At 43.4% G+C, this 14342-nt stretch overlaps 1 protein-coding gene across 1 annotated transcript; it reads left to right on the top strand.

Moving 5' to 3' along the window:
• Positions 1 to 10525: 10525 nt before the first annotated feature.
• Positions 10526 to 13728, top strand: LOC128805606 (cytochrome c oxidase assembly protein COX20, mitochondrial). Its single transcript, XM_053974405.1, has 4 exons — positions 10526 to 10731; positions 12157 to 12271; positions 12401 to 12464; positions 12928 to 13728. Exons 1-4 carry the CDS (start codon positions 10699 to 10701, stop codon positions 13067 to 13069), a joined length of 354 nt encoding a protein of 117 aa, XP_053830380.1. The 5' UTR covers positions 10526 to 10698; the 3' UTR covers positions 13070 to 13728.
• Positions 13729 to 14342: the final 614 nt, after the last annotated feature.

Here is a 14342-nt window from a genome sequence, read left to right as displayed (position 1 = left end):
TCCAGCTGCTCCATCAGGAGCTCCTAGGAAAAGCACAGAGCCATGGTGCTGCCTAAGTGGTTGGGGCCAGAAGAGTCAGGAAATGGGTCCCATAGGTCCCACAAAACAACCAGAGGAGCCAGGTTCTGTATCCGACTCAGGAAGCTTGGTCAGAGGATAACGAGATGTTCAGAAGACAAGGCAAGAGCCTGGACAGAAGAGAGGGATTCAAGGAAACCACAGAGGAAAGACTGCCTTGTAAAAACCCAGTGAGTAAAGGATAGATTTGTTTTCAAAATCTTTATTCTGTCTTACAATGTAACTTAGAGAGTTGTGTTGTCAGTTTTAACTCCTTTTCTGTTTTAACAAAACAGCCTTGGACAGCAGTGTGATAAAAGGTGGAGAACAGCAGCACACAGTCAGTTCAGCTCAGTACCCTGGGTGACTCATCCCAGCAGAGACACCAACTCTGCCAGCTCAGGGATGCCAGTCCATACCTCCCTCTGTTCTCAAAGCCTCAGGCTGCCCCTAAGACAGCCAAACTCTCAGATCAGGGAATGAGTGCTCACATCTGACTCACAGATTGTTCAACTGGCCCCTCATTATTCAGCCAAACGCATCAACTTTCAAACCAGTCTAAATTTGCTTGACCCACAGTTGTGACAGGAGTGGAGACTGCAAGTTTCAAAGTTGGTTCCCAGTGTCCCTTTCCCATAGCAGCACACAAAGTAGGGGAAAATCACCCAACAGCCCTGTGCAAATTGTTACCTGAGAATCTGACAAATGCAATTTGATCACACAGTGATAACTGAACTCTATCTCAGATCACAACAGAGGGGCCTTCTGATAGTGTCACTGAACATTTCCTCTGTAGCTTTGTCTTGCAAAACAAGGTGTTCCTCCAGCTCCCAGGTGCTGCCCTGCTGCTGCTCTGCCCCAGCACTGAGACTTGAGCATCCTCAGCTCTGGGAGAAGAAACCAGGGCTGGCAGATACACACCCAGAACTGCAGCAGGTGAGTCCAGCAAATGACATATACAAAATCTGTGTCTATCCTTATGAGTGTTAAAGCAGCACAGGTTTTTGTTTGTTTGTTTGTTTTTTAACTGACTCGTGCATTTGGTTTCTCTGTCTGAGGGCAATATGTATGTGAGAACTTCACTTCCAGGAATTAGCAGAATTTTTCCCCAGATGGAAGTTCCTTGGTCAGTAACTGGGGCAGAGACAGAAAGGTATTAATCATGCAGGAGCAGGAGGAAGTTTCCTTGCTGAGAAGGTTCCTTCAAACCCTTCAGCACAGAAGCCACAAGCTTCACCTCTGACCTCTCTAACCTTTATCAAATTTTCCATCTGTGGCTGCTGCCTACAGAGCCATTTTCAAGTTTCTCTACAACTTGTTTTTTCCCCAAAAATTATACTAACAAACTTAATACATTTGAAATTATCAGTAAGCTTCAAGACTTTGGGAGGTTAGTGTTCTGCAAAAATATCAGTGAATGTGTTAAAAGGGATTCTGGAAACTTTTCAGAAACTTTGCTGGTTTAATTATGAAAAAATTACATTTAACCAACACTTATATAAATCTGCAGACTCTGGACTACCTATATCTGACAGAGCTTTACAAATAAGCTACAATGAGTTCACATGCCATTCTTTGTAACTACAGATTGAAATTGTCTAAGACTAGGAAATTAACTGAAAAAGCAGCCTTTTGTGGATAATATTTTTTAAAAAATTAGCACTTTCCTCAGCTGAAGTCTGCACGATTTTGTCAATTATCTGTCTTAGCTCTGGATGTGAAATCAGACGCTTAAAAGCCCAGTGACAGGTGACAGATTGTTCTTAGCAGGCACACCCTTAGTGATTAAGGAGCTGATGGTTTCTGAGGCTTAAATAAAAACAAGTGCTTAAATTCTACTCCTCTGAATGCACAGCAGCTCTGCTTTTTTTTTTGAGAAAACCTAATAAATGAAATGGTGAAGGTTTGTGGACCGTTCCATGACTTAACATAAAAATAAGAGCGTAATACCTGAGATTCTTCTTAGTGATTGGCCTTTTGCCACAACTTGTCTGAACAGATAATTATGTCAGTTATAGATAAGATTTTAAAGATATCTCTCATATGTTCAAAATCTGAGACTTGCCTGTAGTTAAGTTGGGAAAAAAATCCAGAACTTTGAACAGCATTAGTTTTTTTAATATTCATGATGAGCATTTGAAAAAAATGGGGAATTTAAGACAAACTGCTATATTGCAATGATCATCTTGAGTGATGAGTTTAAAGGCAAACAAATGTAAAAAGGAAACCATAAACTAGGGGAATGCACTTACTGTTCCCAAGCAGAAGAATGAGATGAGAATCAGGAGGAACCAACACCATTATTCAGAATTATACTGTCAGAAGCCCATGTTAATGCTCTGAAGGACCATTCATCACAATAAGCCCTCCTTTCTCTTCCTCACCTAAGAAGTGGCCCCTTTCTGAAGCATGGAAATTGGTGATGGTTGTTGTTGAATATTCTGCCAACACAGACTTTCCCAGGACTGGAAGAATAACTCACCAGCCACCTCTGGCTGGTGTTAGACTGATTTAGCTAGAGCAGAAGAGAAAAAACAAATCTATCAGACATCAATTATCTAAGAATTTTAAACAGTTTGTAAGTGAGGCAATTAAGCACATGTTTAGCTTCTGCTCTTGTTCCTGCAGAGGTACTTAGAAGGCACAAGTCAGACATGCTGAGAAAACAGAACTATCAGCATGGGAAAATGTATGGGAAAATAAACCCACCGGTATAAAGGAAAAACCCCTTCTGCATAATTCAGTTCCCCTGAACAGATGCCTATGCTCAGGAGAGCTGAAGCTCAATTTAGGGAGGAGGTAGTTGCCTCACTGGTGAGCACCGGGCCCTACCTTAGGGAGACTCCAGGAGGGTTCCCCAGCAGCACCGCTTGGCACATGGCAGGGGGATGGCAACAGTTGAGTGCAGAGAGTGCACAGACCCCCCATGTCCAGCTGGGAGTATTTTTCCCCAGCAACTCAAAGAGCTCCAGTTGTCCTACTACTTTCCAAAACCTCAGAGCTCAGCTTCTGCACTACACATGCTCTCCCCTTCCCACCGAATTCTGATGGCTGTCTTGCATCAGGTGCTCCCTAGAGTTAATTACTTTAGCCCAGCACCCAATGTTTTAGGCAGGAAACCAGGATCCCCCAAAATCAAAACATGACAGAAGGTTGTAGCCCTCGGTAGCCAGTCACCAACAGACTGACTCAGCCTTCAGCCAGGTCACAGTAAGGCATCAGGAAAAGAGCAAAAATATTGGATCCAAAAACACCAAGCAACAAGATATGAGGTATTTTTAATCTCTGCTGCTTCTCAGAAAGCAACAGAAACCACACCAGGTAGAGAAATATTTATATGCTAAATTAACACTCTCGGTGTGCAAGACATGAAGTCATTCCTGCCACGAACAAGAAAAACCTTGAATTCTTGCCAGGGAATATGGACACCGCAGCAGGACACCTAAGGTGCCTGCAAATCTGGAACAACTGTTTGGAAATAATATGTTGTGTTTGACTTTGAACTCTGAAATCTCATCCTTGCAGACTGCCTGTTTCTTGTGAGATCCTTCTGAAGCCATGCACAATTTTTTTCCTTTACCCCTTGCCAAAGGTGTGTTATTTTGTGTAGGAGATCCTGCCCTAGCAGACTAAACCAGCCTTTGTAGCATGATGAAACAACATGCACTGACATCTCTGAATCTCTCCATGTATTTTGGATGGCAGCTGTCTCACAAATATACTCTAACTTCCAGTGAAACAAAACACCTTGTATGTGGCAGGGTACTAGCAGACAGTCATGTCACCAGACAATGTGGGTGACAATAAGACAATAAGCCAGTGAAATATACTTTAAACTTGATTACAAAACTAAAATAAAACTCACAAACTCCTTGCCCTCCCTCATCCGCTAAAGAGCAAAAATAAAAGGAAAAAACCTCAACAAGATATAACAAGATCTACCTGATACATCACAATTTTTTGAAGGTTGATACATGGCATGGCTTCTGAACATCCTCTCCAGTTGTCTGGTTTGAGTGTCTGCTTTGATATGAATGTGACTCCTCTCTCCCTGTACGCTGCTAATTACACATCCACTTGAACGGCACATTGCGTGCAAAACACATCACCAAAGTGGCTCCTGGCACACCATCTCTTTACTCTCCTACCCTTCAGTTCAGTGATGTCACTGTCTGTGTTATAGCACTTTTCCTTCTCTGGGCTTTAGCCTAATCTTGGCAGAAATGCAAGAGCACCAGGGAGTCATGCAAAAATTTAATTTATCTAGTATTGGATATATAGGGAAAAGTGTAAGGACAGAAGAAGCACACCACAATATCTCCTCAGAATATCCTTGCAGCTTCCGGTGACTTGTGCTGAGGGAATTCTTATGTCTTAGAGGGTGCCTGAGCATTTAATAAGTTTCAATATATTTTTTCCCCTATGAATTTTCTAGTTTTGTTGTGCTATTTAAACAGCTTATTTCTAAATAAATTTCATACTTATGCAACTCTTTCCAGTTTGTTATGAATTCTCAGAAACCACGTCCCAAAAGAAACAATTACCATACAAATACCTTATTAGCTCTAGTCTTCCGTTTTCCCTCAGGAATTAATAAAGATTAAGCCTGACACATTCACATGACAGATGTGGAACACGAGGCGCAGAGTTCATAATAACCACCCTTCACACTCTTCATGATAGAAACCTCAGGGCAGCTACTGTGTTTTGAAAAATGAAGATGTGAAATGGAAGGGGAAGTTTTGAAGTAAAGTTAGATGAACATGTTAGGAATGAAACAGGGCCAAAGGAAATTAGCTCTGAGGCAAGAAAGGAGTTCCTTCCACACTCTTGTGCCTATGACCCTGTGATTACAAGGTTATGATTCTAATTTGTGTCAGAAGCAGTTTATATCTCCCAATGTCTTCAGTTAAAAAAAAAAAAAAAAAAATTCTGCCACTTACATAATTGCAGATATGCAGATTCTTAATTGCAGATTAAGAAAAAAAGATCAAACACGCAGAAATAAATAGTACCATCATATGCTTCAAGTGGATTACAGTGACATACAAGAAAACTTAAGTGTCTGTTAGTATTTGCCACTAATACATTTAAGACATGCTTTATAGATTAAGTAATTTACATTATATGAAAAAAAATTGATTATTTAAGGAAAACTGCTCTATTTTTAGTCAGAAGCATCCCTTAGTCCAATTTATAGTAGTGAGTCAGGAAATTTTAAATCTAGCTCTACATCCAACAGTATAGCTGCAATTATAACCCTTAGGTTTTATATAAGCTGCCTTTTTTAATATAAAACCCTCTTCCTTTTTGAATCAAGTGCCTAAATAACATAAAGAGATTAAAAGATCTGGCAGAAAAAAATAAAGCTATTAGAAGCCTGCCCTTATTTCCTTGGCTTTCAGAGGAGTACACTGAATTAAAATCTCTTATGTGTTGCAGATGAAAAGATCATTTGTACCAGCAGTTAGGAATAAGTTTAGGCAAAGTCAACCTACAGAAACAATCAGCAAAGCTAACCCAGAATAAAACTGTCATGCAGTTGAAAGTTAATTTGCATTAACATTAATGCTTGCGGGGAAAAAAGGGTTTTTTAAAAATTCAATCGCACGAACCTGGTTGCCGACTGCCTTGGCAACAAGCAGCCTGCACACACTCCTTGTGCCTGCCCTGACCCTCCCAAGGGTTACTCTGACATAACCTACAGCCCAGTATCTCTGCAGCCATCATAAAAACCATTTACCCCCCAAAAAACATCATAGACTCACAGAATCATAGAGTACCTTGGGTTGGAAGGGACTACTAAAGATCATCTAATCCAACCCCCCTGCAATGAGCAGGAGCATCTTCAATTAGGTTGCTTAGAGCCCCATCCAGTCTGACCTTGAAGAATGTTTTCAGGGATGGGGCATCCACCACCTCTCTGGGCAACTTGTTCCAGTGCTTCACCACTCTCATAGAAAATAATTTCTTCCCAATATCCAATCTAAATCTACCCTCATTCAGTCTAAAGTCATCACTCCTTGTCCTATCACAACAGGTCCTGCCAGAAGGTTCCCCTCCAGCTCTCTTGCAGGCTCCCTTTAGGTACTAGAAGGCTGCTGTAAGATATAACCACAGCCTCTTCTTCTTCAGGCTGAAAAACCCCAGGTCCCTCAGGGTGTCTCCATGGAGGTGCTCCAGCCTTCTGAGCATTTTTGTGGCCCTCATTTAGGCTCACTCCAACAGATCTATGCCTTTCCTGTGCTGAGGACCCCAGAGCTGGATGCAGCACTGCAGCTGGGGAGTCATGAGAGTAGAGTAGATTAGAATTCAGCCACTCATCTTTTGATACAGCCAGGATACAGTTGGCTTTCTGGGCTGCAAGTACAGCTCAGAAATACGTAACTCTAGAACACATTATTCCTACACACTTGCATTCAGTAACATAATGTTCTTCTCTGGAAGGACAAACACCATCAAGGCAACTGAGGACATGAGTGGAATAATCACCCTCTTCATGACTTCTAGCAACCCTAAGTACCTCCTGCTTTCATGGCTTACAAAATGGCACATGGTTACCACAAGCAAATGCTTCACTGCTATTTAAGTAACTTCAGGGTAACCATGAAGACAAAACCCCACTGGACATCTCCAAAATTTGCCTTAAGGCGTGATTCAGCTACTAGCCCAGGAACCCAATGGCCTGCTACCTTCCAAACATCTTCAACAGAGCAACTTCTTCAGGCACTTGATGTAAATCAGCACTGCTCTCAAAAAACCAGCCTATTTGTCCCCACATCATGGGCAGGAAGCAGCTTTTTGTGTAATGCTAACTTTCAGCTGCATCAGGTGGCACAGCTGGTGATACAGAGAAGGCAGGATTTCAGGCAGCAAAGAGGAGGAAGGCCTGGACCACCTCTGGTGTCAGCAGCCCACCTTAGAACAACAGTTTAAGCTGGTATCTATGGATATGAACAGGCAGAACAGCCTCTGCTTGCCAGTAACAACTTATGGACAGACCAGGAGAGCCTTTGCAAATGCCCTGGGCAGAGCATGCAGCCCTTGGGAAATGCTGAATTCACCAGGAAGTTTAGTTATCTGTCCATGGTGGCCATCAACCTAAAGGGGTTGTCATCCACACCCTCTGATAAATGCATTTCTGTTTCTTAGGACAGGCTGTCACAGCTTTTGCAGGCAGTTGCTTTTCCATAAGGCTACATAAACATCCTATAGTATAGGAATAACTTACATGGCCAAGAGGTGCTAAAGGTAGGAAATTCCACCCTTGTGTGAGGGTTTCCTCCTTCTAGGGAGTACAGCCCAAAATTGTGTCAGAAGTGACAAGACCTATGTCTGCAGGGATCAGACCCCTCAGTGAAGTCTTCTGATGAAGGAATAAGCAGTGGAGAAGTCAGTGAGCAAGGTTCCTGTCTGCACTGTTGTGACATGAGCACTCTGTCTGCTGCTTCATGTCCTGTACATGGAGGCCTCTTTCCTGCTCCTGGACTGACAAGAGTTTGCCTGGCCTAACCTTTAAACACAGAGGTGAAGGGTGACAGAACAAAGATGCTGTCAAAGACCAATCCAAACCATTGACCAGCTGTCAATTTTGGGGTGGGGAGGCATACAGCTAAGGATGCTTTATTGATCAGTGCTAATAAAAATAAGAACTGCATAAATATAGGAAAAGTTCAAACAGCTGAGAGCAAGTGGCAATCAGCACATTATGATGGACAGAACTGACCATGCATAGGCAGGTCTGCCAAGGGTCTCCAGCTCCAGTCAATGCCATTAAGGAAACAAGAATGTTTAAATGTATCAGTCGTGTCCTTTAGGGTCAGAAATTCAAGGCAGCAATTCCAAACTTGCATATACAAGATGCCTGGCTTCCAGAAACTGCACAGTGGTCCCTGCTAATGGAGAGAGGCATGCACACAGGGGCTTTTGCTGTACCACCTTCCCTGTATGCACACTGGCAGAATACAGTGGAAGATGCTCTGGGATGTGCCTCTGCTGGGCCAGGTGTACCAAGGGTTTAAATAAAAGTCAGTCCAGCTCTTGCAGCAAGTCGCATTGGCAAGGCAGTGGGCATATTCCAGCAGCTCTCACATTCCCTGTGTGATCACCCTTATAAAGTACCACATGCTCACAGAGCCTCAATCTCCTTGGTCAACTTACAGGCTAAAACCTGCATTTCAGTGAGCTAGCTACCCTCATTTTTATTTGAACCCAGGATGTGAAAAAGAAGACCCTATTCCCAGAGCCTTCAGAGAATACGAGGGTAAAGGCAGCAGACGTACAAGGCCCACACTTCAAGAGCCCTGCCCTCCTCAAGTGCTGGAGGACATCACCCCGTGCCCTCTGCACACCCTGGCATCTCAGGTCCCTATGGGACACGAGGGAAGGATGGATGCATGCTTCAGGCCATCCCAAGTGTTCCTCTTCTCTTAAGCTAAGCAGGCTCCGGCTCCAGCACCTTCACTCATCTGAAGCACCGACAAGCAGCCCTTGTACTTTTAACTCCACAAAGGGTAGCAGTAATTGATTTTGGAGCAGCTTCTGAAGGACAAGAAGCAGAGCTGTGAGGTGCAGCAGTAAAGCAGAGTAATGACCAAGTACCAAGGAGAGGGGGGGAAAAAATTAGAATGGTATTTTTTATTGCAGTGTAATTTGTATGATCTGAGTATTTGGGAAAAGGATAAATGACACAGGGAAAACCATGTACTTCTCCTTAGCCTATTCTTGACTATCAGACAGAAGAGGCTCTATTTGTATACTTTGCTCTCCACCATCTTAATTCTTTCAAAGCAAAAAAGATCCTTCCATTCTTTCCTTCAAAATATCAGCTGCTGCAGGCCAGGCCACCTCATTAGCAGTAAAAGCAGTGTCTCTTTTTCACCACTGTGCTCTTGTTAATCTCAGACATGTCAGCATTCTCTTGGGATTTCTTGCTACATTCCTCAGTACTTGTCACTGCTTAATTTTTAAACCAACTAAAAAAAAACTGGACAAGCTTTTCTAAGGACAGATTATGTCAATAATTTTGGTTTTTGCATCATATAGCAAATGTCCTATGTTTGCATCATTACGTACATAATATATACTAATTTTTAAAAGGCAAACTACTCACAATTCAAGTGACTCCTACTGATCTTTTTAAAATGGATAGCAAGTGTTGAATCACTGTGTTCCGTGAATTCAGAGCTCTGCCTGCATTGTCTATGAAGATGACAAAACAGTGGTAGATTGGGACTGTTAGGAAGGACTGAGATTTGTTTCTAATCCATGGGAGATTTAAAATAGCTCATGCAAATGTGCAGTAGCACTTTTCAGCACTTTTTCAGCTAAACGTGAAAATTAGTTATGTGACAGTACATTGTTTCCAACATCCCACAAACACAGGAAAGAAAAAAAGTAGTAACAGAAAATCCAAATGGACATAAATTTCAGTGTGTGAAAAAGTCCATTTTATTTAGCATAGGATTAAAAAAACCCAAACACATAATAATATTTAACAAGGTCTGAAGATATCTCATGGCTCCTAAGTCAGGACACGTTTTTTTAGATCAAAGATCAGTATTACACATCTCTCATCCTTGTAATACTTCATTGCTTAGATAGAAAAGGTCCTAAATCGAACCTGCCCTGTAATTCACTACTTAGCAGGGAGAGCCATGTCTTCTTGCAGCAAAATGTATTTTTACAGTATCCTGGAGAACTCTACTTCTGTCCTAAGTCACTTGGCACTATTTACCTTTTCTCATCCTTACTGCAGGTACAGTAACACACCTAAGGGGTAATTTCCAGCATGTCCAAGTGATTTAGCACAGCCTTACCCCAGCTGAAGCCGCTGGGGTTGTGCCTGGTGCCGCTCCGCATGGCCTCACAGGAGGCCATTTTCCAGAGCACTTTGGAATGAATTCTTCCTCCACCTCCTGATTCCCGCTGCCACGCGGGGACTTTTCACCCAGCTGCATAAGTCATCTTTTCCTCGTCCCACTCCAGCACCCCCTGAAAACCAGCTGCATGCTGGCATGCTCCCCCTGACAACCAGCTCTCCCCCATCTGCGGTGGGGGATACACATCCCCACATCCATCAGGCTGGCCACGGTCCGCGAAGGATCCCGTAACCTCCTTCTCCGACTGAGCGCGTTTGCACCTCCCAGCCCCGTCGTTTCTCTTTTAGCTTTGAACAGCTGGGCTCAGCCCGACCGCAGCAGGGCCTATGGCGCCCGGGCTGCCGGAGCGTGGCTCGGCCTCGCGTTCCCGCCGGGAGCCGTGCGGATTCCCGGGGCCGTGCGGATTCCCGGGGCCGCCCTCAGCCGCCGCCCTCAGCCCCGCCCGGCCCAGGCGCGCGCCCGCGGCGCGGAGCGGGCGGGCTGCGCGGGACGGGGGCGGGGCGGGGCGAGCGCCGGAGCCCCGCCCCCCCGGCCGCGTGCCCGCGCGCGCGCCCCCCGCGCCGTGACCCATTTCGCCGAACAAAGGATTCGCGCTGGAATCTCGCTCCGCGCCGGGACCTAAAATGGCGCCGGCGCGCCCGCCCCGCCCCTTCCGTGGGCGCCATAGAGACGGGGCGGGCAGAGCGGCCTCCCTTCGGCGCCGCTCTGTACGCGGGCGCAGCCCGGCTCGCTGGTGCGGGCGGGAAGGCGCTGCCGCGGCATGGCGGGCGAGGGCGACTCTGAGCCGGGGAAGGTAATGGAAGGCGGGGGGGTGCCGAGGGGCGAGGAGGAGAACGAGGATGATCATGAGGAGGAGCTGCGCGGCACGCGGCTGCTGGCGGCAGCCCCGCGCTGGGGACACGGGAGGTCATTGCAGAGCAGCAGTGACCGTCCCCCCGCCGCCCCAGGAAATAACTAGGGAACAATACACGGAAACGCAGGGCAGAACTGAGGCTCTGCAGGGCCAGGTGGGTGGGGCGGGGTTTTGGTTGTGTTTCCCCGGGTCCCTCCGTGGGACTTTCTGTTGGTGGGCGAAACACCGTGATGAGACCGGAGGGTTCCTGAGGCCGGTGGTCAGCAGTGGTCAGAGACATAACAAATGATGCCCAGCCTGGCGACAGGTGAGACCCTATTTTAAAAGGATGCATCACGCTGCATGGATGTAGCAGGGATACCTTCTTAGCCAACAACAGCAACATATCAAGTGACTTCTTCCATGTGAGAGCACTTGAAATTACTCATTAGGAGGTTCGACCAACATAAACCACATTCTTTCTGTCTCGCTTGTACACAGGCACAGCTGATGGCTGTCCCTAGGGAGCATGGATAAAACTAACGCTGGCGATTTCCATGCTTGCCATCCCCATTACCACAGTGACAGAATGACTTCTCTCACAGAGTTGTCACCCCTCCACAAGCAGTTGAATCCTGTAGTACTCCATCTTAAAATCTACTTTGACCAATTGGAATACCTTCACAACAAAATAAAACAATCACCTTTGGTAAATTTTGGTACAGTTGCACACATGATTCTTCATGATCTAATGATTTAAGCACAGTAGACTGAAGCGTGTCCCTGACCAAAGGATTGACAGCAGAACAATGTGCAGGTGTTACTGAGGGGCAGCTGCCTTGACCCTGACCCATGTGCCCAGCCCCTGCCTAGACACAGGGTTAGGACATAAATTAGTGGTTTATAAACGTTTTTATTCAGTATAAGGTTCTCTACTACATGCTCATTCTCCAGTAGCTTAACTTTTTTCAAGCACATTTGCTTGCTTCAGGTACTAAAATTACATGGCATGACTAACTGCACACTTGATTGGAACCTTCCTTGTTTGTTGTGATGTAACAAAAATCCGGGGTCCTTAAGGGTCTTCTCCCTTCCTTTCTTGGGGGAATGTAAAGATAAAAATAGTTAATTTTTAATATTCAGTGGAAAAGATGGTTTTGTGCAAAACTGTATTATATAAATTAATAGTTAACTCTTCCAAAAACATCCCTGATATACCTGTTCACTTTTGATCATCTGTAACCCTGGACGCAGTAAGTTCTCAACTGTTTACGCTTGACTATTAAGATAAGTCAGTTTTACAGTTGAGTTGGCATCATAGACTTGTACAGAAGTGATTGTTTAAATTTATGAGTTTGGTTTTGTTTTGTTTGTTTTGTCTTACAGTCCTTTAAACTCCTGGGATTTCTCGATGTTAAAAATATCCCATGTGCACGCGACTCAGTGCTCTATGGCTCCTTGGGGTCTTTAGTTATGGGTCTTGGACATTTTTTAGCAACTAGTAAGTACTTACTCCTTTTGGGTTTTATATATTTATTTGCAAGGAAAAAAACTTCTATTTGCTGTTAGGTGTTATTAATAATGGCAAGTCATGCATAACTTTTCAGAAGATTTTTTGTTTTTCTTTCAGGTAGAGTTAGAAGATCTTGTGATGTTGCAGTTGGTAGCTATATTTGCACAATGTTAGGATACTGGTATGTAAAATGATTCTTCAATTGTGACAGGCCTGTGTTGGCTGAATTGTACAACATGATCTCTGTGTTTCAGTTTTCGGAAACAGTGTTTCATGTTGGTTTTGAAACCACAGTAAAAAACATGCCTAGCAAAGTGTCCTCTTCCTTCTCCCCAAAATACTTATCTTCTTTAAAGGAAAACATTTCACTGTGTTTGAATGTTTATGTTTATATATATGTTTAAAATACTTCCTATTGTTTCTTGAATCCTAAGCTATCAACTCCCCCATTTATTTCCATTTTTCTTAATTATTTTTCCCTTTTCATACCCCATCCTTGTGTCCTAATTCCAAAGGCAGCATGCTTAATTTTACTAGCATCATCCCATGTGGTTGCAACTTTTCAGCTGCCTGAATGACTCTGGTTTGATACTGCCACTCATATAAAACAGGGAATTGTGTTTCCTTTTCATCCCCTCCTCTAGGTTTTACTGCAGGTACAACTTGGCCCAGCAAAGGATCCGGCAAAGAATGCTTAAAGAAGGAATGAAAAACAGAATGTTATTTGAAGGCAGTTATCTTGATCCAGAAAAGAAACAAACTGGCAGTGAAAGAAGCGATTCATAGGTTGCTCTGGAAGAGTTGCGGTTTAATACATCTTTGGGAAAAGAAGGTCCAAAAAAAAGTCAGTCTACACTGCAGGCCTGTGAGGTGTCTGAAACTGGTAAATCATGGTTTTCCTAGCAAATCTGAGCAGGATATTCATAGTGAATCTGTTAAGTCGTTACAAGCCTTGCTTTGTTTAATGTATGTATGTGACTGCACACATTTGGAATGACATCCTGTTAAACATCTGGGAGCTGGTGTGTTCTCTTCAAGGTCTCAGAGGAGTAACGACAGTGATTTGGGACTGCTTTAACTTCCATTATAAACAGAGTGTGGTTTGTTTTAGCAGAGTTGTAATTACATCTCATTTAAATACAGGAAAATATTTCCATCACCTCTCGAGTAAATGTGTCCTTCAGTGCTATTATTAACAGTGCTGTTTGTAAAACAGGAATATTTAAACAGTAGGAGAAGGCTTTGCTTGTGCAAGGTGGGTGATAATCAGCAGCCTTTGTAAGATTTCAGCTGCAGGATAGCCAGATAACATACATGCGCTGTGAAGCTGAAGGATTTCCATCTTTGCTCTGTTTGAAACTATGAATAAAATCACACTTCAGAGCAGTCTAAACTATGTAAGTAAATAATTTTTTACTTCATTAAAAATTTTGTGACTTAAGACACTTCCCTACTATTTGTGGAATTATAATCTACATTATTTGTAAGTAGCAATGCTTGTTTTTTCTTTCTTTTTTTTCTTTAAAGGCATGTTCTAAAGTGATTTTTCAGTTAAAAGAAATATCAGTACATAATGTCAAGGAAACCATCTTATTTGGAAATACAGCGTTAGGTCTAATAGCATCTTGGTAAAAAGATGAGTGATGACATCACTCGCTTCTGCCTGCACGAGTGACACAATTTTTTTATTTTTTCATATAATGATTTATAATCTATTATGCTGTAAGCACTTTCTGGTCTAAAGGCATGTCACCAAGCAAAAACAGTCCTTTTCCCCACCCTGTATTTAGTGTGAGAGAGTTTGCAATCTGTTGTTAACTCACATTGGTGCAGGGAGGTTTGAAAATACGGATGTTAACAGCAGTATTGCACCACTTATTTACTTGAAAATATACTTGAGAGCACTAAACAAACATGCTATTTACACTGAGAAAATTAAACTTTACCCTCTGTGGATTAGCTTCTTCTAAGAAGAAAACAAACCTATATACTCTTAATTCCTTTTTGCCCTTCTATTTCTCATGTTTGTTCTGAAGGAAACAAAGACAAATTTTATTGA

The sequence above is a fragment of the Vidua macroura genome, chromosome 3 (genome assembly GCF_024509145.1).
Source record: "Vidua macroura isolate BioBank_ID:100142 chromosome 3, ASM2450914v1, whole genome shotgun sequence".
Lineage (NCBI taxonomy): Eukaryota > Metazoa > Chordata > Aves > Passeriformes > Viduidae > Vidua > Vidua macroura.
Note: the sequence above shows the minus strand (reverse complement) of the source record. Positions and strands in the feature narration are given on the sequence as shown.

Bases quoted from the DNA above. Each gene is read 5' to 3' on its own strand.
- LOC128805606 (XM_053974405.1), top strand. From the start codon at position 10,699: ATGGCGGGCGAGGGCGACTCTGAGCCGGGGAAG. The intron at 12,272-12,400 runs GTAAGTACTTAC...TTTTTCTTTCAG, and splicing joins TGGACATTTTTTAGCAACTA to GTAGAGTTAGAAGATCTTGT. The intron at 12,465-12,927 runs GTATGTAAAATG...CCCCTCCTCTAG, and splicing joins TGCACAATGTTAGGATACTG to GTTTTACTGCAGGTACAACT.